We start from the raw sequence: 27,300 nt of genomic DNA, 5'->3' as shown, positions 1-27,300 counted from the left end.
CACTTTTATTGACCGACCAACGTTGGTCGGTATTCCTTAGTGTTTGGTATTAAATTGTGTGTTGAATTGTTGAAATTCGAAAAATAAATTTACGTTTCAAAACTTAAAATTCAATTTCTGAAGTTGCATTGAAGAGATAGAACTACTTAAGATCCGATTTATCTGAAGTTGCACTAGAAAGACAGAACTTCAAATCCAATTCTAAAGTTGTATTGAAAAGATATAACTATTTAAGATCTAATTTTCTAAAATTGTATTGGAATAGAAAATCATATTAGATTCTAAAATTGTCTTAAAGAGATAGAAGAACTTTAGATTCTAATGATTAAATTTTATAATTTTTTGTGCAATGCGGGTATAACATCAATGGCAGCCCATAAAGTAGGTTTATGTGAAAACCCCCCCTTGTACTCCCAAAGAAGTACAAAAAAGGCCTTCTTTTTGTAGCCCAACTATTAGAGAAGCCCAGGCCCAGAATTGGCTTTCCTTAGGTCCTGCTGAAATCAAAGACGGAATAAATCCAAAATTCCTCCCGCCGGTGAACAACACCAACAAGCCCTATAGTCTCTGCCAACATTTTTTTAGCTTCACCTCGATCGACTCCGCGGCCTGCTTCTACTTTCCCGGTGTACCGGAAATGGTATAGCATCTGACTTTATGCACTTTGCTTTCGTTTCGCACTATTGAAAACCTAGTTCGAATCCCCCCCCCCCCCCCAAAATAGAATAATAAATACTAGTTGTTCTCAGTAGTTGTACCGGAAATGGTATAGCATCTGACTTTATGCACTTTGCTTTCGTTTCACACTATTGAAAACCTAGTTCAAAATCTCCCCCCCCCCCCCCCCAAATAGAATAATAAATACTAGTTGTTCTCAGTTATAAATACATAGAATCTGTTATTTTATCGCATATAATAACTTGAATTGTTGAGCATAACGATTGTTCTTTTGTTGAATATAATTTCTCAATGTCGTGAAACTGGTAAAGTAATACATACTACTTGGGGGAGAAGTAGAAACAACATTGATGAAGCTGTAATTTATACTTTTTAACATCATTAAATATTGTTAAGGCATATTGTATTTAAGTAATTAAAAGTGTGTTACCTCTAATTGCTTAAGCTTTTAGACACTGGAGTATCTAGGATTTGAACTTTATGGGTTTTAGAATCTAGGACAACGACCTCAAGTCCTAGTAACCGGGTTCTGAATTTAATTTGTGTACAAATTTAGTGAATCATTTAACACATATACAAGGTCTGAGCCAAAACTATTGAGTCTGAACTCGTATATTCAAGCCTACATCCGCCCCTGCTTGAGGGTCACACACTTCAATATAGTATCCGAATGGGCAAAGGTCCTGGGTTCAAATCACACCACTACCCAAAAAGCGGAAAAATAAAAAAAGTTCCATGTGTTTGGCCCATAAAAAAGAATTAGGCCTGCACGTAAGGGAGCGCATAAAGACAATATAAATAAGTAATTAAATGTGTGGTCTCTCTAATAGCTTAAGTTTTTAGATGAGATAGTCACAAACTTCAATAGTAATGTATAACTTTAGGTTTCATAAGAGCAGCTTGGAGAATATGACTTCCATCTTTCATTGCGTACGAGAGGATCCAGCTTAAGGAGTTCAATGAAGTTTTGGTTAAATGAGAAATTGTTTTTTTGTGATACTAGGAGCTAGAACAAATAACCATCTAGTGCAATTTTTCTTCTAACCCGCGGGATATACCGTTCTTAAAGGCATAGTTAAGGCTTGATTAGGCCCTAAAATTCTATGTAGATTTGTTTTAGTGTAGGCACCAAGGCGCTAAGCTATAAGTCTCAGTACTCATGAGGGGAACATTACCCAAAAGGTATAACTAGTAAAGTGATATATCAATTATTATGAAAACATTGTGGATGAACATACTAGTGATTAGGAGCGGAAATTAGAAATGTGGTGTGACCAAATTAATCATTAAATCTGAGTTACAAACTTCGTCTTGATAAAATGGTTTTGAACTTGATACATAGTTTTATTGAATAAAAGAACTTTGACTGACATAGTTTTGATTTAGGCTTAATACACTTTTTTTATGACTGAGAGTTGCTTTTGGAGCCAATCCTTTGGGCCAAACGTAGCTTTTGGAACTCGGGGATGATGGGCCCGCCCCTCTACCCTCCTCCGTTTAAATGCTAAATATAAATTACACCCCGACTTGCATGCAATGTCCTACATGGACTTGTGGCACATCTACTTGTCAAAATCCCATATCATCAACAACTTTGGCACTTGACTATACGTATGTGACATGAAAACGGCTAAGCTGGTTTAATGGCATGTGAATTAGGCGTTTAGGGAGTGGGGATGTGATAAAAAAAGCTCGCTTTATCTTCTTTCTTCCATTGCTCTCCTCTTTCTCCTCTCCCTCCTCTCCTCGTAAACCTCTACCCACCTCCTCTCTCTAAGAAAATCTCTTTACTTTCTCCATTCTTTGTTTCTCTATACATCGCTCACATTCAATCTCTACCCTACCTCCTCTCTCTAATTCATTCTCTTTTTATAGTACTGAACTTGGTCGTCGATGATAAGTTTCTGTCGCCTTGGAGGAAGAAGAAGAAGAGAATTTGGCAAGGCTGTACAACACTTATGAAGTCACTAAGTATGGTGTTGAATACGTTTGGAGAAATAATGTCGATTATCACAGTTTGTGGGCTTTGAGTCATCGTCATCGGAGCTGCAGTGGCCGGTGCAGTGGGTGGTTTAGAGGGTGTGAAGTAAAGAGGGTGTGAAGTAACAGGAGGTTTCTTTATTTTGTAGGGATATCTGTTTACTTTAAGAGGAGTTAGGAGGAGGACCTTGCAGTTCTATCCTCATTGGAGATAGCGTTCCGTCAATTGGGCTCGTGGGAAACCCCGTGGTGGCAAGTCTATTTGGTAGATGAATATTTGTGGATGTGTGTGGTATAAGTGGGGGTTTAAACAAGTAAATATAGCTCCACTTGAAGATGCATGGATTTGAGTTTGAACTTTGAAGTGAAGGTCAATAATAGTTCTATGCGATAAGTTGTGTGTTATCTACGTCAACACAATTGAGGAACATGTGCTATTTTAAACCCTTGTCCCTCTTTCAAATGTGTTTATTATGTGGGATTTTAACAAGTCGATGCTCTAAACTGGAACAAGTTTAAGTAGGGGACCAGTATTGCAAATGTGTGCATGTTGGAGTTTCATTTCATGTATTAGGCCTTTTACTTAATATATTTTCTCTTAATTGTAGTTTTTATTTTTTCCAACTTATCAAAATATTTTCCAAAATGTCCATATAGTTATAGGGGACCAGTTTTGCAAATGTGTGCAAGTTGGAGTTTCATTTCATGTATTAGGCCTTTTACTTAATATGTTTTCACTTAATTGTAGTTTTTGTTTTTTCTGGTTATTATTACTTGTCATTGTGGTGTGTTTTCGTCATATAGTTATTTTTCTGGTTATAATTACTTGTCATTGCTGTGTGTAAGTTTTCATGTGTGTTTGCACACACACATGCACACGCGCACACTCATATATACACACATAGTATATATTCCTTCATTTGCATATTCTTCATTAAAGCACACGTTTTATATCTTGCCACTTCTCTAGGCTGTTAACCTTTTGACAATTATGCTGGAAGAAGATTCTCTAGAGGCGCTTTTGTTGCCAGACATAATCTTACACTATCCACCTCTTATTTGATTCTCTTTTCTCAGGGGATTCCGGTTGTTGAATGTTATTGGATGCTTTTGATACTTGATGGGAACTTTTCTGTCTAATTTGCTTTTGGAAAAGGGGGCAGTATGCTTATTTTACAAGGCATGTTTAATTGTTAATTCATTCCTCTGGTCACGGACCCGTACCATTAACTTAACCTGAGGTGCATTAATCTCTGATTATCAATAAGCCTATTTACACTGCAAAAGAGATGGGGACTGGTAAAACACCAAATATGAGAACAATGCACTGGCTGGTCTCTAAATAAAACTGAGCTGAAGGCACTCTGCAATGTCTGAGGATTATGTGTTTGTTTCATTTCCACTAGTCCAATTGTTGAAACTTAAGCCCCTCCCATGTTAGCAGAAATTCCTTCCTCCTTTCATACCCTATCAGTAATTTGGATGCAATCATACCTTATAAGAACTTTTACTTGTTTATTTTTGTACTTGGTTCCCTCTCTGTCTCTTGCTAAGCAATTTTCGTTTTTCAGGTCATAACCCTATTGGAGTAACTACTAAAATAGAAAGAAGTTACACGAGGGATAAAAAGATTCGTTTGTTGAGAGTTATTTAGTCCGACCAGTCATGGACGAATACAAAAGAAATTTTCTCAAGCAACGCTCTAACCCCCAATTCAAGAGGAAGGGAGGCACTAAAAATGCAAAGGGGAATTATCCTGGTCATGAACGGTCATCTGAAAGTTCTCGAAGTTCAGATACTACTTATTGTATACTTTGTCAATCCAAAAAAATTGGTAGTGTAATTGGAAAAGGTGGTAGCATAATCAAAGCCCTGAGAGAGGAAACTCAAGCAAAGATTACGGTTGCTGACAGTGTGCCTGGTTCTGATGATAGACTAATACTGATCTCTAGTCCCTCTACAAAGCTAGCTAGGAGACAAAACACTGACAACAACAATGGAAATCCAGAATTAAAGGAAGAAAATGGCAGCATGGAGCCACATTGTGCAGCGCAAGATGCTCTGTTAAAAGTTCACAATAGGATTGTTGAAGAAGACTTGCATGAAGCACAAGATGAGGATAAGAATGAAATTGTAATCATCACACGTCTACTTGTTCCAAACAATTTGGTTGGATGCCTTTTAGGAAGAAAAGGCGATGTTATTCAGAAATTGCGAAGTGAGACTGGGGCAAGCATTCGTGTTCAATCTGCTGAGCATCTTCCAGTTTGTGCTATGACCACTGATGAATTGGTCCAAGTAAGTTTCATGTTCTTTTATATGGGTGCACAACTTATTTAGTTTCTTTGTTATTTTTAAGGTGAGTGAGCTTTGAAATGAGCTTTCGTTACTCGGAGAGTATGATAATGCAGAGGCGAAAGGGGAAGAGTACTGTTAAACACTTAAACTAATTGTTCATCTGTACTGATCTTAGCTCTGCATGCAGCAGTTACATTATGTTCTTGCCCTGTTGTATGTTTTTTTGGTCCTATGCTTATCTTCAAGCATCTACTAGTCTTGATTCCTTAGTCCTAGAATATCTTCTGCTTATCTTCAAGCATCTACTACCAGTCCTGATTCCTTAGTCCTAGAATGTCTTTTTATAATCCACCAATGTTTAGTTATTCAATGACTTGTAGGCTAGACCAACTGTCCAGTAGCTAATGTTTATCTGACTGCTAGTTTCCTCATATATCTTTTATCTTGAAAAACAAGGTGCCCCTTTGACAAGCTGAAAGTTTCTGTGCACTTAGTTAATGTCTACGCTCTAAATTTTGCAATTAGTAACCGTGCCAAATTTTTGTTTGTCTCTCTCTGTGTGTGTGTGTGTGTCTGTGTGTTTGTCTGTCTGTTTGGGTATCCATGCTATTTCTTGTATGAAACATCTATAGATGATTAGAGGATTTGTGATTTCGATTCTGTTATGTCTCTTGGTTTTATGGTGGTAATTACCTTTTTTAGGATACAATCATGTCCCGCACTACTTTGTTTAATGAGTATCTTATTTTAGTTATTTTTCTTGCTGATAATTTAGGAGTTACATATTAAGTGTCTCTTTTGGGCCATATCATGTCAAAAGAATTTTCAATATTGCTAGGGTTTTTCAGATATCAGGTAAACCTGCTTTGGTAAGAAAAGCCTTGTATGAAGTATCAACTCTGTTGCATCAGAATCCACGCAAAGACAAACCTCCCTCGAGTTTTCCCATGGTACATGGTGCTCAAGGTTTTCACCCCCCTGGTACTCCTGTGGAAAATATGATTCCTCCAGGAAAATCAATGTGGTCTCGAAGTAGATCTAATTTAAATGGTATGCGGCCTGTGTTAGGGGTGGGAGGGTATAGGAACCAGCTTTCTGGATTTGGTCGTCCAGATTTTGATTATGATCCTCCCCCTTGTGCTGGTGAAGCTCCAAGTGATTTCACCATGAAAATTCTGTGTTCAGCTGCGAAAATTGGTGGCGTTATAGGCAAGGGGGGCTTCAATGTAAAACAACTGCAGCAGGAAACGGGAGCAAGTATACATGTTGAGGATGTCGTACCCGAATCTGATGAAAGAGTTATTCAAGTCTCCTCTTTGGAGGTAATGTATCTCATTGAAGAATTCATAATATTAGCATCCTCATGAGCATGTCACCAAGCCATTTTTTTCCTTCCAGTCTCTGTGGGATCCCAGATCACAAACTATTGATGCCATTCTTCAACTTCAAAGTAAAACAAGTGAATTTTCTGACAAAGGAATTATCACTACAAGGCTTCTTGTTCCCTCAAATAAGGTTGGATGCATTCTTGGTCAAGGAGGACAGGTTATCAATGAGATGAGGAGAAGGACACAAGCAGATATTCGTGTTATTTCCAAGGATGATAAACCCAGATGCGCATCTGCAGATGAAGAGCTTGTGCAGGTGATTTATCTGTAGTCTGCAAGTTTAGACTAGTCACTTCCGGTTCATATATGTCCTAGTTTCAGTTTTCTTGTGCATGTCGGTACTGTTGTTTCCACTATCTTGTGAGAAATTTCAATCTCAAAATAATTGAAGTTCTATTTATTCAGATATCTGGAAGCTTTGGTGTTGCAAAAGATGCCTTGGTTGAGATTGCTTCTAGGCTTAGAGCAAGATCCCTTAGGGATGTAAATAGCAAGGCGGAATCTGCTCCTGTTAGGCCACTTTCTGGATTTGGTCCTTCAGAGGATTTCCGAAGTGGAGATCCACAACGTTCAGGTGTGATGGAAGCTGGCAGCTCTAGAAGATATGATCATTTGAAGGTATGGAAGATCATCTTGCTAATGTTGCTTCTACTGGAGTTTGTACCTTTATTTTTTTCCGAATAACTGCGGCGCTTGGACCAGTTCATACCTTCATTTCTGATTGTTTATATTTGGTGTTAGGAGTAGTGCGATATGTTTGTTGTAAACCCTTTACTAGGATCATTTACAATAGGAGAACACAAAGTCGTAGCAATATTGCACTACCATATGACCTGCAGAATGCATCATCTAATCATTTAAAGGGTGGAGATGTTGTGGTGGTATGAGGCACCGATCCTGTACTCAAAATGAATTTACTGGAATTGTACATTAGAGTGCCTATGTAGGGAAGCTTTTTAAATGTTCTTATGCCCCATTTCTGTCCGACTCTTATAAAGGAATAGATAACAACTATTGGTGTCTATTAGGGGCATCATTGATGGTAAAGTTGAATATCCTCTGTACACTAGTTCACACAATATGGTGGGGTGTGGGGGTTAGACCTTATGGATCTCAATTTGGCAAAGCGTGAGATATGTGGGAGTTGGGACAGTAGGTGACCATGGATGACCATGCTGCTAAATTGATTTTGTTACCCTACCCCCACCCCAGCCTGCAAAATGCTGCTAAAAAGCTATTTCCAAGACAATTGCTGGAAAGATGCACATCGCCACTAGAATTGATTTCGGAAAGAGAGTGGCACCGCACCCAAAGAAGAGAGGAAAGGTGCTAGTTGCTAAAGAGGAGGCGTTGGATGCTTGAGAAAGGAGGTGACTGTTGCTGTAAAGAGGATGCGCCAGTCACCGGAAAGAAAGAAATAAAGAAAACAAAACACCGACCAGGTCACCAGGCAGGTGGAAGGCCTCCCACCTGTAGAGAAAGCTATTTGAGTTTCTAGAAAAATCGTATAGGCTCTAATACCATGTGAAAGACGAAGAGAAATTGAAAAGAGAATACTCTTCTTATTGAAGTGGTTCTGGGTACTACAAGGGGAGCTCCTTAAGTAAAATAAGATCAGTGATTATTCTCTGCAAACTACAATTATAGTAATTAATTTAAATATTGATAGTTTTGCTCTTTGCGATTTTGTTTGATGTGAAGCATACTGTCACACTACTGAAACAGATCAAACTATTCAGAAAACATCTGTTGCTTTTGCTTTTAGGGTCTTGAAAACATTTTTGTATTTTGACCAAAACTAATAGCCCTATAAGGAAGGTGGTGAATTGATTGTAATTTCTTCTTGAACATATATTTGGGTTGAATGAGTGACTTGTCACACTATTCTGGGTTATGGAAACCATTTGCTGCCATGGTCTTTTCAGTTGGACCAGTTGACTAAAGAAGTGTCACATTCTCTCTGTAGGGTGCTGTTCAATATGACCATCCGAGTTATCCAGATCTTCCCATTGCCACTAGGTACTACCAGTACCCATTGCTGAATTAGTTCTTTTTTCCTTGCTTTTTCTGTTGTAGTTCATCTGATCACCATTGTGAACTCTAGATACTCAAGTATCAGTAGTCCCCTGGAGGTGAAGTTTCCAGACCATTCTTTTGGCTCTGCAAAAAGGACAGGAGGGTACAACATTAATGAGGTAAATTACTCTGCCTAGAGCTACAAAGAGGCGGTTTTGTGAGTTATTCTTTTTGTCTCGTTCTATCCATTTTATTTCCAACTAGATAGAAGACTCTTACCTTGCGTTATTCCCTCCATTGGAGTTATAATAGACCTATTGAGTGACTTGCTGGATATTTTTGTTCTAATTCCTCCTTTTCCTTTTTACGATACAGAATTATAAATCTCTCATGTTCTCCATTTTTATGTTATAATATATTTGGGACATGCTACAGATAAATAGAAAAAAATCACATGTCTTTTACATTTATTTTCATATTCCAGCTTTGATTCTTTAAAATGTTGTATGTCATATGTGTTTGATTTATCTTATGGTAGATTTATTTCTAAATAGCTTAGTTCTTTTTTTCTTTATTGTTGTCTTTTTGTATTCTGCTATATGTATTATGATCTTTATACATGCATAACAGTTGTTTGTAATGATATTCCTGTTAGTGATAATCATATTTTGATTCATGGTGTTATGTTAGAAAGCCTTGTACTCTCTACATATCAATTTATGCGATACACTTTCCTTATTAGTCCGTTCCAAAAGAGAATGGCACATTTTTATATTTGGAAACAAGTTAACTTTATACTTTTCATTTTACCCTTAATTAGAAGGTTTTTTTTATAGCCACACAAACTGAAAGCCCCACAAAAGTTTTTATCCTTAAGCTTTTAACACCACAAGTTTCAAAAGTCTTCCTTCTTTTCTTAAACTCCGTGCTGAATCAAACTACATCACACAAATTGAAATGGAGGGAGTAACTATTACTCATAAGAGATACTCCCTCCGTCCTAATTTATTTGGCACTCTTTCTTTTTAGTCAATCCCAAAAGGAATGTCATACTTATTTAGAAACAATTTAATTTTAATTCATTTTACCCTTAATGAGATAATTTACAACCTTACAAATTTTTATTGCTTGTTTAGACCACAAGTTTAAAAAGTTCTCTTTTCTTTCTTAAACTCCGTGCCTAGTCAAATGCTGCCACATAAATTGGGACAGATAGAGTAACATATTTGTTGTCTTTAAAAAAATTTATTATGATAGAGTTTTATTCCATTGTATTCAGCTCTACTACAATACACAAACCAGACCAAGCTTATCTTAACCCTTTTTGCATGCCTTAATGAGTTGGATGTATGAGAAGATAATTTTGATGATTAGTTTGAACTTTGAACAAAATTGATGCAACCCTTCGTGTTTTTGGCTAGTGACGCTGACAAGCTAGCTACTACTAATATTGTCATGTTTTTCCTAGAACATTTCCACTAGTGTTTGTAGTTTTTTGCTAGACTTGGTATTTTGAGCATTCTAAGTGATGCTTCTGTAGTTGTATAATGACTTTAGTCTTTTGTTTTAATATATTATACTGTAATCATTAAACGTCTTTCTGGTTTAGCTATCCATTATGTAATCAACTGTATTACTAAATTTTACATAATCAATTGTCATATTCTCTTCCCTATACAAATATTGTTTGGTATAGACTATAATTTTGTAGAAGCAGTTGTTTACGACTATTACGTACCTGATATAGTCATTACACAATCATAGGAGCATCTCTTAGGATGCTCAGATTACCAAGTCTTAGCCAAAATATTGCAAACACTAGACAAAACATTTCTAGGAAAACTTGTTCCTGCTTTATTTGCCATTAACGAAGCAATAACAAAATAAAGTGGAACTGAGCTCATGACAATATTAATATTAGCTAGCTTGGCCTCTTCACTAGCCAAAAACACGGAGGATTGCATCATTTGTTTTTCAAACTAATCATCTTAATTATCTTCTCATGCATCTAGAGATGATCTAATTATTGTTGTTTCAACATATGTTATACATTAAGCACAAGTTATGTTCACGTCTCTAATGCCATGTACAAGAACTTTGGGAATTAAACGATTTCGACCTGTAGAATTGCGAAGCCTAGTTTGAGGTACTTTGTGTAAATTGCCTGGACCAAGCATCCTGCTAAGAGCTTCTCGGCGTATTTGTACCCAGCTACAATCTATTCCCTTAGGCCCAAGGGCCCCTCGACATATCATCCATATGGCTAAACCATATGGTCGGTTCAGTAATCTCTGCAACACCTTTGCTCCTTTTATGTAGTTACCCAACTTTAGTAATAATATTTCATAGTTATAGTTAGCCTGGTCAAGACCGGAAACATGAGCAACTTCTTTCAAGGTGCTTATCCTCTCATTGTTATCCCGGTAAAAAAAAGCTATGTATATTAATCAATACCATACTTAAATTCTGCTCTACTCAACTTTTCAAGAAAGCAAATTCATCGGTATCATTATGTGGTAATTTGGCTAGGTTTCTTTCTAAATTAAGAAAGTGCTAAAAAGATTTTGAAAACACAATGCCTCAAAATTCCTTACCGCTGCATTTATACGACTCAATCCGATCATGAGTAATTCACATATATGGTAGGCCAATAAATAAAAAGAAAAAACACGTCTACAGAATTTGCTTTAAAAATAATTCACTAAGAGAACATTACACTGTAGGAATATTTGACAGATCCATGTCCGTACTCATGTTTTATCCATTTCAGCATCATAAAATAGATGATGAATATTTCAGTCTATTGCTTCTTTAAGTCTAGAACTTGTAAAGTGCAATAAGGCGTAAACTAGAAAATGAGTAGGTAAGTTTAAATTGATGTATTTATGAAAGGTAAGACCTATTGCTTCTTTAGATTTATTTCTTTATGCCATTCCTTACACTATGACCCATAAGCTCATTGTTCATCTTGATTTTCTTATGTATTGTGTTTACGTCATTGATTAATAGCATTTCTTTATATTTAATGTTGTTAGTGTGCCTCTTATAACGGCCTTGGTTGATGCATCCACCTTCAGGAGTCGATGGATCAACGAAGGAAAATCACGTGAATGAGCTTAATATCTTTAGTTGACGCCCTAGGATGTCGCTAATAGTAGTGCTGAAAATCTGGTTGAGAAAGTATACTCTCATGATGTGAGACTTAACCGGAGCTGGGTTTCTAGCCATAATTAATTTACTTATTAACGCATGCAAAGATGGTTAAGATGAGCTTGGTTTGATTTATTATGATTGAGTTGAATGTATATGAGTTAGTATGAACAATTACCCAAATAAGAAAAATACTTAAAATGTATAGTTAATATAATAAGTCTTTTATAGAGCATAGAATAAATATCCATCAATCTTTAACATTTACATAAACTGAAAATCTTGGCATATGCATTTCCCAAGGAGATGTAAACATGAGGTTTCAGGATATTAGAGACTAACAAAGCATTGTTGGAAGGAAAAGAGATGGGAGGGCACTTTTGGGGAGAAAGCTCATAAGGGAGGAATTGGAAGGACAAAAATTAACTGAGTGATATTCTTCCTAATGCACCTTGAAGATAAAAGTTCAGGAACAAAAAATTCGTACTCCGTTTCAATTTATATGAGGTAGGTTGATTTTGCATGGAGTTTAAGGAAAAAAAAGATTTTTGAATCTTGTGGTCCTAAAAGCTTTGTGGGGCTATGATATTTGTGTGGCTGTAAAAGCTTCTCATTAAGGGAAAAATGGGTAAAAATAAAAAGTTTAATGTTAAATTGTTTCCAAATATAGAAATGTATCATTCTTTTTGAAACAGATTAGTAAGTAAAGTGTGTCATATAAATTGAAACGGAGGGAGTAATATATAACTTCAAGGAATGGGAACTCAACGATTGAGTAGTCAGTCATTACCAAGCAATTTTGTGAGGAGGAGAATTAGAGGCCAACCTTGGATAAAGTAACATGAGGATTAGTAGGGATGAAAGCGTAGCATTTGATAGACCTTTGATAAAGAAAAGAGTTGATGGAGGGACTAGCGAGGGCAATAAGGTTCTGGGTTGTTATGGGTTTATGTTGGTCTTCTTCCTTTGTTTCTGGGAATTAATGGAGAATGATGTGATAGGACGCGCTCATTATTTTTTATGTATGGTACTTTTGAGAAAGGTTATACGCATTTCAGTTTGCCCATTTGGAAGATTGGGGCCAAGGATATAAAGAGTCTTTGTATCCATTATTTTCATGAATGGTACTTTTTAGAAGAGTTTTAGCTCATTTTCATTTTGCTCTATTGGAAGAATGGGGCCAAAGAGTTATAAAGAGTCTTGCTCTGTTAGTTTGGTAGAGAATGTCTATAAAATATTGTTGCTTTTAAAAAAAGGAGTCTATTAAGTAATTGCTTATGTTCCTATCGAGGAGGTTAAAAGCAATTGGGAATTTGTGTAAGTTGGGCTCATGCTTATTGCAATTGTGAATTTTTTTGATACATTTGCTTGAGAGGATGGATTTTGAACATACCTGGAAAGAGGGATACACATTTCATATCTAATTGTTAGAAAAGACGATTCTTATCGAAAAGATTTATTTTGTGCCTCATACAACTAAAACTAGTTGTGCGAGTCTTCTTTTTGTCTCATAAGTTGGTGGACCTAAACCTTAATGTTAGAGATAGCTATGTAATTGTCCCACATTGGAATAGGAGTAGTATCCCCTTTGTATAGAGTAGCTATAAATAGCACCTCTTGTATTGCATCACACACAATATCAATATATCATATTTTCTCCCGTGCCTTCTCACATGGTATCAGAGCTATCGTGAGAGATTTATCGCTGTGCATAAATTCCAGCGATTCCGGGAAGTAAAATCAGTCACCGGAACCCTTTTTTTCCGGCGACTTTCAAAGTTGTTTTGCGTCTGCTTTGTCTCGGTCAGTGTTGTGCACAAAATCCAACACTACCACAAGAGTAGTCACTGTCCGGCGACCAAATCCCAGTGAAAATCTCCGGCGGTACTGTAGCTGTCTAAAGAAAATTTTCCGGCGAAGTTCCAACGTTGCGTGGGCCATCTTCCGGCCATTTTTTGGCGATGACTCTTCAGGACAGATTGTTTCCCTTGCAATTCCGAGCCTACCCATCCAGGTTACACCAAATTCCGACCATTTTTTTTATTTTTCCGGCGTGAATAGTGATTTCAAAAAGTTGACTTCCGGCCATTTTTTGAAAAAGTTCCTTCAGAACAGTTGGGTCTTCTGGTAATTCCGATCCTACCCCTACTGTTTTTATTTCATTCCGACCACTTTGAATATTTTCCGGCTGCAACAGTAACTTTCCAACTGCTACAGTAGTTTACTATTCTGGTTCAGTGTTCCTTACTCTATTTTCAGTGGATTACAGTTGATTATTTCTCTTATTTGGTAATAATTTACAAGATGTCTTTGGGAATTGATGTTTTTGGGTCTAAAAGCATGAGTTCTGGAAACTCTAATGTTATGATTACCTCGGAACCTTTAATGGGAGGTTCAAACTACTTAGCTTGGGCTTCATCTGTCGAGTTGTGGTGTAAAGGTCAAGGTGTGCAAGATCATCTGATTAAACAGTCTAGCGAAGGAGATGAAAAGGCGATAGCGCTTTGGGCAAAAATTGATGCTCAATTATGTAGCATCTTGTGGCGTTCTATTGATTCTAAGTTGATGCCTTTGTTTCGGCCATTCCAGACATGTTATTTGGTTTGGGCAAAGGCTCGTACGTTATACACTAATGATATATCTCGCTTCTATGATGTGATATCACGGATGACAAACTTAAAGAAGCAAGAATTAGATATGTCTACTTACTTGGGTCAGGTACAGGCAGTCATGGAGGAATTTGAGACATTGATGTCAGTTTCTGCTAGTGTGTCAAAACAACAAGAGCAGCGACAGAAAATGTTTCTAGTTCTTACACTCGCTGGACTTCCTCATGATCTTGATTCAGTACGAGACCAGATTTTGGCGAGTCCGACTGTCCCTACAGTTGATGAATTATTCTCTCGATTACTTCGCCTTGCTGCAGCACCAAGTCACCCAGTGATTTCATCATATATACTTGATTCCTCTGTTCTTGCATCCCAGACAGTGGATGTTCGGGCATCTCAAGCTATGGAGAATAGACGAGGAGGCGGTCGTTTTGGGAGATCTAGACCCAAGTGTTCTTATTGTCACAAACTTGGACACACTCGCGAAATGTGTTATTCCTTAAATGGCCGTCCACCCAAAAATGCCTACGTTGCTCAGAGCGAGACTACAGGTAACCAGGGCTTTTCTGTATCTAAAGAAGAATATAATGAGCTCCTTCAGTATCGAGCAAGTAAGCAAACATCTCCACAAGTAGCCTCAGTTGCCCAGACTGACACTCCTATTGCTGGTAATTCTTTTGCTTGTGTTTCCCAGTCTAGTACTCTTGGACCATGGGTCATGGACTCAGGCGCTTCTGATCATATCTCTGGTAATAAATCACTTTTGTCGAATATTGTATATTCACAGTCTCTTCCTACTGTTACTTTAGCCAATGGATGTCAAACTAAGGCACAAGGAGTTGGACAAGCCAACCCATTGTCTTCTATCACCCTAGATTCCGTTCTTTATGTTCCTGGTTGTCCTTTTAGTCTTGCATCTGTTAGTCGTTTGACTCGTGCCCTCAATTGTGGTATATATTTTATTGATGATTCTTTTATTATGCAGGACCGCAGTACGGGACGGACAATTGGTACAGGTCGTGAATCAGAAGGTCTTTACTACCTTAACTCGCTCAGTCCTTCCACAACATGTCTAGTTACAGATCCTCCAGATCTAATCCACAGACGTTTAGGACATCCGAGTTTATCCAAACTTCAAAAGATGGTGCCTAGTTTATCCAGTTTGTCTAGATTAGATTGTGAGTCGTGTCAGCTTGGGAAACATACCCGAGCTTCCTTTACGCGTAGTGTTGAGAGTCATGCAGAGTCTGTTTTCTCCTTGGTTCATTCTGATATATGGGGTCCTAGTAGAGTCAGTTCAACCTTGGGATTTCGTTATTTTGTTAGCTTTATTGATGATTACTCAAGATGTACTTGGCTTTTCTTAATGAAAGATCGTTCTGAGTTATTCTCTATATTCCAGAGTTTTTGTGCTGAAATCAAAAACCAATTTGGTGTCTCTATCCGCATTTTTCGCAGTGATAATGCCTTAGAATATGTATCTTCTCAGTTTCAGCAGTTTATGTCTTCTCATGGAATTATTCATCAGACATCTTGTCCTTATACCCCTCAGCAAAATGGGGTTGCAGAAAGAAAGAATAGGCACCTTATTGAGACTGCTCGCACACTTCTAATTGAGTCTCGTGTTCCGCTGCGTTTTTGGGGCGATGCAGTTCTCACAGCTTGTTATTTGATTAATAGGATGCCTTCATCTCCCATCAAGGGTCAGATTCCACATTCAATATTGTTTCCCCAGTCAGCCTTATACCCTCTTCCACCTCGGGTTTTTGGGAGCACATGTTTTGTTCATAACTTAGCCCCGGGGAAAGATAAGTTAGCTCCTCGTGCTCTCAAGTGTGTCTTCCTTGGTTATTCTCGTGTTCAGAAGGGATATCGTTGTTATTCACCTGATCTTCATAGGTACCTTATGTCAGCTGACGTCACATTTTTCGAGTCTAAACCTTTCTTCACAACTGATGTCACTTCTGCTGACCACCATGACATATCTGAGGTCTTACCTATACCGACTTTTGAGGAGTTTAGTAATCCTCATCCACCTTCAACCACAGAGGTTTCACCCATACCAACTTTTGAGGAGTCCAGTGTTATCCCTCCTAGTTCCCCAGCCACAGGAACACCACTCTTGACTTATCATCGTCGTTCGCGCCCTACATCAGGCCCATCTGGTTCTCGTCCTGCACCTGACACGGCTCCTACTGCGGATCCTGCTCCTAGTACACCGATTGCACTTCGAAAAGGTATACGGACCACACTAAACCCTAATCCTCATTATGTTGGTTTGAGTTATCATCGTCTGTCATCTCCCCATTATGCTTTTATATCTTCATTGTCCTCGGTTTCCATCCCTAAGTCTACAGGTGAAGCATTGTCTCATCCAGGATGGCGACAGGCTATGAGTGACGAGATGTCTGCTTTACATACAAGTGGTACATGGGAGCTTGTTCCTCTTCCTTCAGGTAAATCTACCGTTGGTTGTCGTTGGGTTTATGCAGTCAAAGTTGGTCCCGATGGCCAGATTGATCGACTTAAGGCACGTCTTGTTGCCAAAGGATACACTCAAATATTTGGGCTAGATTATAGTGACTTCTCTCCAGTGGCTAAAGTGGCATCAGTTCGCCTTTTTCTATCGATGGCTGCAGTTCGTCATTGGCCCCTCTATCAGTTGGACATTAAGAATGCCTTTCTTCATGGTGATCTTGAGGATGAGGTTTATATGGAGCAACCACCTGGTTTTATTGCTCAGGGGGAGTCTCGTGGCCTTGTATGTCGCTTGCGTCGGTCACTTTATGGTCTAAAGCAGTCTCCTCGAGCCTGGTTTGGTAAGTTCAGCACGGTTATCCAGGAGTTTGGCATGACTCGTAGTGAAGCTGATCACTCTGTGTTTTATTGCCACTCTGCTTCAAGTCTATGTATTTATCTGGTAGTCTATGTTGATGATATTGTTATTACGGGCAATGATCAGGATGGTATTACTAATCTGAAGCAACATCTCTTCCAGCACTTTCAAACTAAGGATCTAGGCAGATTGAAGTACTTTCTAGGAATTGAGGTTGCTCAATCTAGCTCAGGTATTGTCATTTCTCAAAGGAAATATGTGTTAGACATTCTTGAGGAAACAGGGATGACAGGTTGCAGACCTGTTGACACGCCGATGGATCCGAATTCTAAACTTCTGCCTGGACAGGGGGAGCCGCTTAGCGATCCTGCAAGCTATAGGCGGCTGGTTGGTAAATTAAATTATCTCACAGTGACTAGGCCCGACATTTCTTATCCTGTGAGTGTTGTAAGTCAGTTTATGAATTCTCCCTGTGATAGTCATTGGGATGCAGTTGTCCGCATTATCCGGTATATAAAATCGGCTCCAGGTAAAGGATTACTGTTTGAGGATCGAGGTCATGAGCAGATCGTTGGGTACTCGGATGCTGATTGGGCAGGATCACCTTCTGATAGACGTTCTACGTCTGGATATTGTGTTTTAGTAGGAGGAAATTTGGTGTCCTGGAAAAGTAAGAAACAGAATGTAGTTGCTCGGTCTAGTGCAGAAGCAGAATACCGAGCAATGGCTATGGCAACATGTGAACTAGTCTGGACCAAACAATTGCTCAAGGAGTTGAAATTTGGTGAAATCAGTCGGATGGAACTTGTGTGCGATAATCAAGCTGCACTTCATATTGCATCAAATCCGGTGTTTCATGAGAGAACTAAACACATTGAGATTGATTGTCACTTCGTCAGAGAAAAGATACTCTCAGGAGATATTACTACGAAGTTTGTGAGATCGAATGATCAACTTGCAGATATTTTCACCAAGTCCCTCACTAGTCCTCGCATTGATTATATATGTAACAAGCTCGGTACATATGATTTATATGCTCCGGCTTGAGGGGGAGTGTTAGAGATAGCTATGTAAATGTTAGAGATAGCTATGTAATTGTCCCACATTGGAATAGGAGTAGTATCCCCTTTGTATAGAGTAACTATAAATAGCACCTCTTGTATTGCATCACACACAATATCAATATATCATATTTTCTCCCGTGCCTTCTCACACTTACATTTTTCGATCCACAAACTTATGGTCCACCAACTTGTGAGACAAAAAGAAGCCTCACACATTTAGTGTCAGTTGTGTGAGGCACAAAATAATTTTTTCATACTTATCACCATTGCACCCTAGGATATGACCTAGTGGTTAATGAAGCTGGAATGAACCATGGTAGACCAGAGTTCAAATCCTAACCGAGCGAAGAAAAAATGGTTAAGTAATTTCTTCCCATTTGTCTGTGTCTTAGTAGATAGAATTATACGTTACCTATGTTTTTAAGAAGTAGCAGATACAGTGTGATTTAGTGAAGGTGCACGCAGGTGCCTAGATATCACCATTACTAAATAAAAAGTAAAAAATGACATTGTTGAAATTAATCCTTTTCAAAACATGCCCAAAGGATGATGAAAGAATTTTTGTGGAGTGGGAAGAAAGGAAGAAAAAGTACCACTTGGTAGATTGGAAAAAAATTAACATTTGTAGCAATGGTTAGGGGCAAGAGATACAAACATTGTCCATATTTCAATAGGACATCTTTACAGGAATAGTTGGGGAAATTTGAACATAAGAGAACATATTATTGCAGATAGTGATGACGACTAAATGTGGGAGGTCGGATGAAGGTTTGTTTTTGGGAAGGTAAGAACTACATATGAATTGAACTTGAGGAAATGGATCATGACGGAAACGGAAATTTTCACAAGATGTGTTGCTTTAAACATCAATAACGGCACCAAGATATATTTTTTGGCGGGAGTAACGCTGTGAGGGACAATTTTATTGGAGGCCTTTCCACGGGGTGTGCTTTGGTGTATGGAAAGAGGCGATAGTGGCATGATTATTCATATCTCTGTATATTTCAATTTATCAACTGCTTTTAAAGGATTTAAAAACAAAAGTATGTGCTTTAGAAAATATATAATGCCTAGGATACCATTTATCGAACCATGAATGAAGTAAAGCAAGAGAGAGCATATTGGGTAGTGATGTGAGGTCCCAATTCTTGACGGGTGGGGACACCAAAGGCGTCTGCCCTTCCATCCCTGCTATCCTTTTTTGAATAAGGAAAGCCTAGGTCATGTCTTTAAAAGATTTACTTTCTTCTCTTTCTAAGCAATTTGGATAAATAATTTGACCTTCACAATATTTTTAGGTAACTAAGTTTAGGATTTTGCTTGCAAGTTTAGTTTGTTTGGTGCATTTTCTTTTTCCTCTTGAAGATAAATATTTTTAAAATTTATTACTTCAGTAAATACTTTATTACATCACAACCAGTTTCTCTTTTGACAGTCAATCTTTTTAACTATTTGGTTATCTTTTTTCTTGACAGGAGGGGATTTTTTTGAGGGGTAGGGGGTGGGTAAATAAAGTTTTTCTGTTGTACCTGCATCAATTTTGATATGGTATGCCCTATCACTAGGGGAGGGCATAGTTTAGGCAAAACCCTAAGGGGTCGTTTGGTAGGATGCATTAGATAAGTTAATGCATGCATTGGTTTTGTGTATTAATAATACATTGTTTGGTAGACATTTTGAACCTATGCATTAGTTATGCAGGCATTAGTTATACATCCTATTTGGTATTATCCTATGCATAACTGATGCATAGAAAACAATGGTATTAGCAATGCAATGAGTTTTAATGCATGCATTAGCTTAGTTAAAGACAAAATTGTCCTTCAAAATTTATGCTTGATTAAAATATGCTAGTTAGTATATTAATGCAAGTTCAAAATAATCCAAATAGTGAGAAATAAAATTATATCCCTAGTAAATAAATAATTACTTAGCATATTTCCTTTTTTATAAATAAATATTTAATTTTATTTTACAATATAGGTAGACAAATAAAACAATTTTTTTAAACTTTTTCATATAAAAACATTTCTCAACATATGTTTCTTTTAAAAAGTTAGAGTGGACTAGTTTTGAGGGCATTTTTGTAAACAAACAATTCTTTTAGAAATTGTGCAATACTTTAATACATCATACCAAACAATGGATAAGAAATATGTCAGCATAATTAATACCAGCATTACTAATACACCCTATTCAGCATTATTCTTATGCACCCTACCAAACGACCCCTAAATCTATAATTCTATAACGTCTCCGCTGGACGTTGCTAGAGCTTTTGATTTGGTGATAGCAAACTCGAGTTTCCCGAAAAAGATGGAGCACTTGGCCACCTTCCGGAGTTTGATGGTTGAGACTCAGATTGATTATCTACTCTGCGGGAAGTCCGATAGATGTCTTTGTACGGATTGCAAGGTCATCCCGAGTAAGAACCTCTCGACCCTTCATAGGGTCCTGGTCATGGACGTACTGACGCGCCACATCCAAGGGGATGTGCCGTGGTGCATGCTATTTGAAGATGATATTGTATTGATTGACGAGACGCGTGCGGTGTGAACACGAAGTTAAAGGTATGGAGGCAGACCCTGGAGTCTAAAGGTTTCAATTTGAGTAGGACCAAGACATGATACTTGGAGTGTAAGTTCGTGGTGAGACTCAGGGAGGGGAAAAGGAGGTGAGGCTGGTCTCGCAGGTCATCTCTAGGAGAGGAAGTTTTAAGTACCTTGAGTCTATTATTCAGGGAGATGAGGAGATTGATGAAGATGTCACACATCGTATTGGGGCGGGATGGATGAAATAAAGACTTGCTTCCGATGTTTTGTGTGATAAGAAGGTGCCATCGAAACTTAAAGGTAAGGTGGTGGTCATGCCGACTATGTTGTATGGGGCTTAGTGTTGGCCAGTCAAGATCACTTATGTCCGGAAGATGAAGGTAGCAGAGCTGAGGATGTTGAGATGGATGTGCGGGCACATCAGGTTAAATAGGATTAGGAATGAGGTTATTCGCAACAAGGTGGATGTGATCCCTATTGAGGACAAGATGGGGGAAGCGCGACTTAGATGGTTTGGTCATGTGAGGAGGAGGAACACAGACGCCCCGGTGAGGAGGGGTGAGAGATTGACATTGGAGGGCCTATGAGGAGGTAGAGGCAGGCCAAAGAAAAAGTAGGGAGAGGTGATTAGGCAAGACATGGTGCAACTTCAGCTGACTGAAGACATGACCCTTGATAGGAAGGTGTGCCGAGGATTAGGGTAGTATGGTAGGTAGTCTAGAGTGTTCATACTAGTAGCATTGGCACGCAGTCTTGCTGTCTGTTGGTAGTGGGTTTTTATGACTAGCCGTTGTTTTCTTTCATTGTTGATTGCCCTACTATCTTGTTTTTATTCTACTTTTATATGACTTTTTGGTGTTGTCCCTTGTCTATGTTTTCATTAATGTGGTGTTTATGTTTTCCTGAGCCGGGGGTCTATTGGAAACAACTTTTCTATCCTCACAAGGTAGGGTAAGGTCTGCGTACACACTGCCCTCCCCAGACCCACGGTGTGGGATAATATTGTTGTTGTTGTGAATAGCTAAAGTGCACCACTTTTGTTGGTCGCACATACTTTTTGGTCACTCCAAAAAGTGGAGCACTCCCAATCTATTAAGGCTTGTTTGGTAGGAGGGATAAGGGATCATTAATCCCGGTATTAAATTTAAGAAGAGTTTATCTCATGTTTGGTTGGGATAAAATTGTGGTATAATTATTCCCGAATAATTATCCCGGGATTGTAGTATTTTTTATCCCCATAGAAGGGTGGAATAACTAATCACAGAATAATTAATCCTGGGATAATTTCTTTCCAACCATACGACCCCTTAGCGACTCATTTGCTGCTATTGTAAACAAATTCAAGCTGATCATTGGCATATTTCAAAGGTTTCATGGTTGAACGGGCATTTAATGCCTAAAATCCTAATGATATATTACTTTATTTTTATTTTTCTTATTGTAATACTTTTCCTTATATCAAGGGTTTGCATTTGTACCTTTTTTTAAGAATTGTGGTATCCGGGTTTCGCTTGCGCTCACCTCGACTAATTTCATGGGATATCTGACCTTCTGCCAACAACAAGTACCAGGTAACTCTATCCACCAAGGCTTGGATAGATGGAAAGAAATCACCTAGTGTTTTTGCGTCCACTAGGATTTGAACCTTAGATCTCATGATTCTCACCCACTTCCTTGACCACTAGGTCATACCTTTGGGTGGTTTGCATTTGTACTTACAGTTATCAGTGAGGAATTATTAAGGCACTGAAAATCCAAAATAACCAATCCGAATAATTTGAAGCCGTACTTTAAAGCATCAAATGAATCTGAGCTTATGTGGTTTGGATTTGGATTTTAATTTCTTAAATCCGAAAATTAAAAATCAAAAACTGAAGTTTTCATAATCCAATCCGACCCACCCTACCCATCACTCCTCCTAAAACCCTTGCCAAGGAGAACTGACTTTTGTCCACTTTGCTACCTTAGCAGCTCTAACAGCCAACATCAAGGTTAGAGGTAGAGGATCCTTTCACTTGGTTATTTCCCACTTGTCAAAAAATATCTTGCATTCTACTATGCATTTCCAATAAAGTTTCAGTAGAAAGGCTATAAAGTGGGTTACGTGTTAAATTATTGAAAGAGAATTAACAGGGGTATAAAGACACAAGAACTTAAAATCACAAGTTATTATTCATACCGATTAATCCACATCGATGGAAGTGGATTGTTTATTGAGGAGATGTTGTTCCACATCGATTAATCACATGAGATATTTCCACTTCATGTGGTTCTTACTGCTAATTATCCTTGCTATAAATCACAGGTTGCTGGAAGTAGGGCAAGATTTCAGGATCCTCGTTCTATCAATCCTGGATTTATTGATGATATTCGGGGGACTTCGGATTATACGAATGCTGGGCACAATGTTTTTCCTGGGTCTTCAGGGAATTTGAATGCAGGCCGCCCTACTTTTCAAGGATACGAGTCTCCTGCTGGACAGAGCAGCAATATTCAGCAAGGCGCTTACCACCAGAGTTATCCTGCTCAACAAAGTGCCTATCAAAGTTCTACAGCTAAAAGTGGCTACCCTAGTGGTAGTCCTTCCCAATTGCCTTACCAAAACTATAATCCTCATCAAGCTCCATATCAGAGCATGAACTCACAGCAGCAGCAGCAGCAGTATCAGCAGCCGCCGTCATACCAGAACATGACTGCACAAGGTTCCTACCATTATTGATGCTAGATACTAAGTTCCGCAAAATACTTATGGCAGGTTTTAGTCACTCTTGTACCCTAATTTAATCTCATGTTGTGCTATACTTGTTTCTGAAAGTGTTACTAAAAGTAATTTAACTGCTTGCATTCTATGGAACTTTACCCCACCCCCTAGTGCATTGGTTGAGTAGCGTATTATGGTTGGAGAGGTTAAGTAGTTAAATGTTTGGCAAATTTTCAGAGATCTCGCGTCAGTTTTCCTCTGTAACATTTAACTTGTGGCTTACGTTAATACACTTAACTCCCTTATTCAGATTTCTTTTTAATGAGATTGTTACTCTTTAGAATTTGTTTATTCTACATATATAAATCGATTGATTTGCCTTGCTGTTTAAAATATATTGATTCTACATAGATTAATTTAAGGGGAACAATAAACATACAAGCACATTCAAGTTGTTCTCCTTTGAGTAGGAGTACAAGCTATTCTGAACATTTCTTTATCTTACCTCATTACCAGGCCTGATTGAACTATGACAGTTTTTTTATTAGTCAATATCTGGTATTCTCATTCTCATTCACCTTGTGTACAGACAGTTTCCTACATGGTCAATGAATGAAACATGCATCCCTGTCGTTGGTTCACATATTAGGTACGTGTAATGGTAATGTAGGATTGATTGTGTGGTGATTAATAATGATGGAATCTTTACGAGACGATTAATAATAAAGAGTTTATCATACAAGAATTTCTTAATTTTAGAGACTATCCTTAAATAGTTCAATTTTTATTTTGCTCTTACACGTATTGTTATTTCATATTCTACTACATACTAATACATAGATTACTAAAGTAACTTGATGCGAGTATTATTTAATATTGTCAATCAAACATTGAGGCTTGTGATTATTTTTTCTTATGCAGCCAATCAGACACAACATTAGTCATGTGACAATTATTTTCTTTTAACGCGGGGTTTTATACTAGGGTTGATAAAGCCAAAATAATCAAACAAACAATCGAAAGGCTAATGCCTAATATGCTCCATCTAAAAATTTTGATATCACCTCTCTTCTTGTAAAACTAGTTTTAGTGTTATGAAAGTGTTGGGACGGGATTCGGAGGTCAATCTTTCTCTATTGAGGGTATAACTATTTCATCAATAACTGGTTCGTCAAAACTGAATACTCTTAAGATTGGTCTCTTCCACGCATCCTTCATCTAAAACAAGAAAAGAATAAAGACAATTTGTTTCAAACATTAACGATTAGCAGCAATAAACAACTATAGCTATGTGGTCTCTGTCAACCAACCACGTAGGGTCTGTATTTAATTCTAGCTAGACCAGTGTATGCATGGGAGCCCAAGTAGGAGCAACGGTCAATTTCTTCTTTTAACGATTGTGTTTAAGTCAATTTGTGCACATTTACTCGACTATTCTATTAATATTTGTTATTTCTACTCGCACGAGCTAGTAACTGTCTAGGAAGGTTTAAATTGATGGCAAAAAATATGACCTAAGGTTCTTAATTTCTGCTGAAATTAGGATGGCAATGCGTCGGGCGGGCTACTTAGCTTAAATTATCATATCCATTTTTTGGCCCACCAGGAGCGGCTTAAGGGGAGGCTAGTAAAAGATAAAACTTACTTGCACCTGGTATTTATACCAAACCAATGAATTATGTTTTGCGTATACCCTTTTAAGTGCACGACCATAGTTAAGTGAAATGTATTTTTACTTCAATTTGTTAATTCTTAAGGTTATTTAATTAGTTTGGTGTAAACATCCAGTGTTGGTAAGTATTTACTCTATTAAAGCCTTTGTTTTAGGCCCCTAAAACTTTAATTAAAAAAACGATGTCGGAACTTCTGGAAATTTCCTTATTAATTGTGTAAACCTCTGAAACTATTAAAATACGATGTCGGAAGTGTCACGATTAAAATTCGATTATCTAGATCAATATAATGTGCAGCTTTTTTTTTCTTCTTTGCAACCTACCTTACATTTTCGAGCAGTAGATGAAAGGAACATACTTTCATTAATTTATGATCGTACAGACCTAAATTAATCTAATTTTTAATCCAGAAATCATATTGATCGAACTTACTAACTCAAGAAAGAAGAAATACTTAATCGGTGGATTTGTTTAGAGAAATATCACTTTTTTTTTATAGAGGATGTGCAGCTTCAGCCAGAACTTTAAGATATGCTCTAACAGTTTCATCTTTCTTCTTCTTTTTCTTCTTATTTTTATGCTATAAATAGTAGTGATACTTCAACGTAAGACCTTTGCCTGATACCATACTGAAGTATGTGATCAGCTTATCTCAAAGTTTGAGTGATTAGAGAAAAACTAAATTAATTTAGGTCTGTATGAGCATAATTATTTTATTGATGTGTGAGCTATAGGTCATGAGTTCGACCCGTGGAATCAACCACTGATGCATCAGGGTAGGCGGCCTACATCACACCCCTTAAGATGTGGCCCTTACTCGAATTCTAAGATTAGAGCCGTCAATATGTGCTTGGCCCGTTGGGCTAGCCCAGCCCAGTCCAGCCCGTGATTTAGCAGGGCCGTGCTAGAATTTTTGGAGTCCATTTAGAAACGAGGTTTTTAATCCCAGCCCGAGTAAGCCCGTGGCCCGTAAGACTTGATTGAGGCTGGGCTGGGCCGACCCGTGGGCCTCATAAAAATATGCATTTAAAATATATAAAATATAAAATTATACACATAAAAAATATCAATAAGAGTATCTAAGCTTAAAGTTTATTAAGCTCATCATATTAAGAGATCAAAGTCTTAAAACGTTAATTAATTTTAAAAATTTAATTATTCTTAATATTTGACTAATTAATATTGCATAGGAATTGTAGATGTAGATGAAAGTGAAGATATTTAGAAGGTGTTTGGCTAAGCTTATAAGCTGGTCAAATTGGCCTATAAACACCATTTGGCTTATTTACGCGTTTGGTAAACACCCAAAGTGCTTATAAACTAAAATCAGCCATAAGTTATAAGTTGGTCACCCCCAACTTACGGTTTTTCAGCTTATAATCACTTTTAGTTTGACCAACACTTTTACTAATTTATTCTTAACAATATTTTCTAATTCACAAAATACTTTTCCCAAAATAAATTTCTTGACTTTCTCTTCATTCCATATTTGTTGTTAATTAATTTTTTGCGAAGAAATTTTTTAATTTATAATCTTTTGAAAAAAAAAATTCAAGGGTATTTTATTCATTTTAACAAAAGAATAGCTTATCAGCACTTTTTATCAAACACATCAACTGCTTATTATCAGTTTCAACACTTTTATCCAAACACGTAAATGCTTATTTTAAAAATAAGTTTCAACACTTAAAAAAACTTTTCAGCACTTGAAGCTTATCAGCTATTTACAATCAGCTAATCCAAACGGGCTCTAAGGCAACCTTCTCACAAGCGAATTCAAATGTGTTTGATGAAGATGATGTGTTGGATATCCCGTAAGCATCATGGACATTCTCTTGAATAGTTTATTTTGAGTTTTCACTTTTAGTGAATGAAGTATTAGTCTTATCTTTTACTTTTTTAGTGTTTATCATATATTGGAACAAATTAAGTTTTGTGAAATTTTTCCAATAAGATTTTTTTAACTTTTAAATATTTATCTTTTTTAGGTTAGAACTTAAAGAAAAAAATATAAAATTATATTTTAAAAAATGATGGACAGGCCTGTGGGGGGCCTGCAGCCCACATAGGCCTGGGATGTGCTGACCATTATAAGGCTCATCAAAATGGTGGGCTAGTCCAATCCATCCCGTCAATTGCTAAAGCCTATGTAGGCTAGGCTGGGCTAGCCTGGCCCCGCCCATATTAACAGCTCTACACAAGATGCTTCGTACATTAGGCCGCGCTTTCTTCAGATACATTTGGCATGATGCTAGAACCTTTTTCGTAGAAGGTTATTATGCTATTTACCCCAATTTGTATGCTCAGACGAATTTTGAGCATTCCAAAATGATTTTGCTGGTTGTATATAAAAGT

General features: G+C 37.6%; 1 protein-coding gene across 3 annotated transcripts; it reads left to right on the top strand.

Annotated features, from left to right (window-relative positions):
• The first annotated feature begins 485 nt into the window (after window positions 1-485).
• Window positions 486-23,594, top strand: LOC104238535 (KH domain-containing protein At4g18375-like). 3 transcript variants are annotated; one of them, XM_070156056.1, is made up of 9 exons: window positions 489-640; window positions 3,736-3,838; window positions 4,230-4,956; window positions 5,805-6,278; window positions 6,355-6,600; window positions 6,750-6,962; window positions 8,311-8,363; window positions 8,449-8,539; window positions 22,877-23,594. In XM_070156056.1, the coding sequence occupies exons 3-9, from the start codon at window positions 4,324-4,326 to the stop codon at window positions 23,288-23,290; spliced, it is 2,124 nt and encodes a 707-aa protein (XP_070012157.1). In that variant the 5' UTR covers window positions 489-640; window positions 3,736-3,838; window positions 4,230-4,323; the 3' UTR covers window positions 23,291-23,594. The 3 variants fall into 3 exon arrangements, with proteins under 3 accessions (XP_070012156.1, XP_070012157.1, XP_070012158.1); XM_070156055.1 differs by lacking the exon at window positions 3,736-3,838 and having other exon boundaries at window positions 486-640; XM_070156057.1 differs by lacking the exons at window positions 489-640; window positions 3,736-3,838 and adding an exon at window positions 752-766.
• The last annotated feature ends 3,706 nt before the right edge of the window (window positions 23,595-27,300 follow it).

Source organism: Nicotiana sylvestris, chromosome 9, assembly GCF_000393655.2.
Source record: "Nicotiana sylvestris chromosome 9, ASM39365v2, whole genome shotgun sequence".
In the NCBI taxonomy this organism is placed as follows: domain Eukaryota; kingdom Viridiplantae; phylum Streptophyta; class Magnoliopsida; order Solanales; family Solanaceae; genus Nicotiana; species Nicotiana sylvestris.
Note: the sequence above shows the minus strand (reverse complement) of the source record. Positions and strands in the feature narration are given on the sequence as shown.

Bases quoted from the DNA above. Each gene is read 5' to 3' on its own strand.
- LOC104238535 (XM_070156055.1), top strand. From the start codon at position 4,324: ATGGACGAATACAAAAGAAATTTTCTCAAGCAACGCTCTAACCCCCAA. The intron at 8,364-8,448 runs GTACTACCAGTA...TGTGAACTCTAG, and splicing joins GATCTTCCCATTGCCACTAG to ATACTCAAGTATCAGTAGTC. The intron at 8,540-22,876 runs GTAAATTACTCT...TATAAATCACAG, and splicing joins GAGGGTACAACATTAATGAG to GTTGCTGGAAGTAGGGCAAG.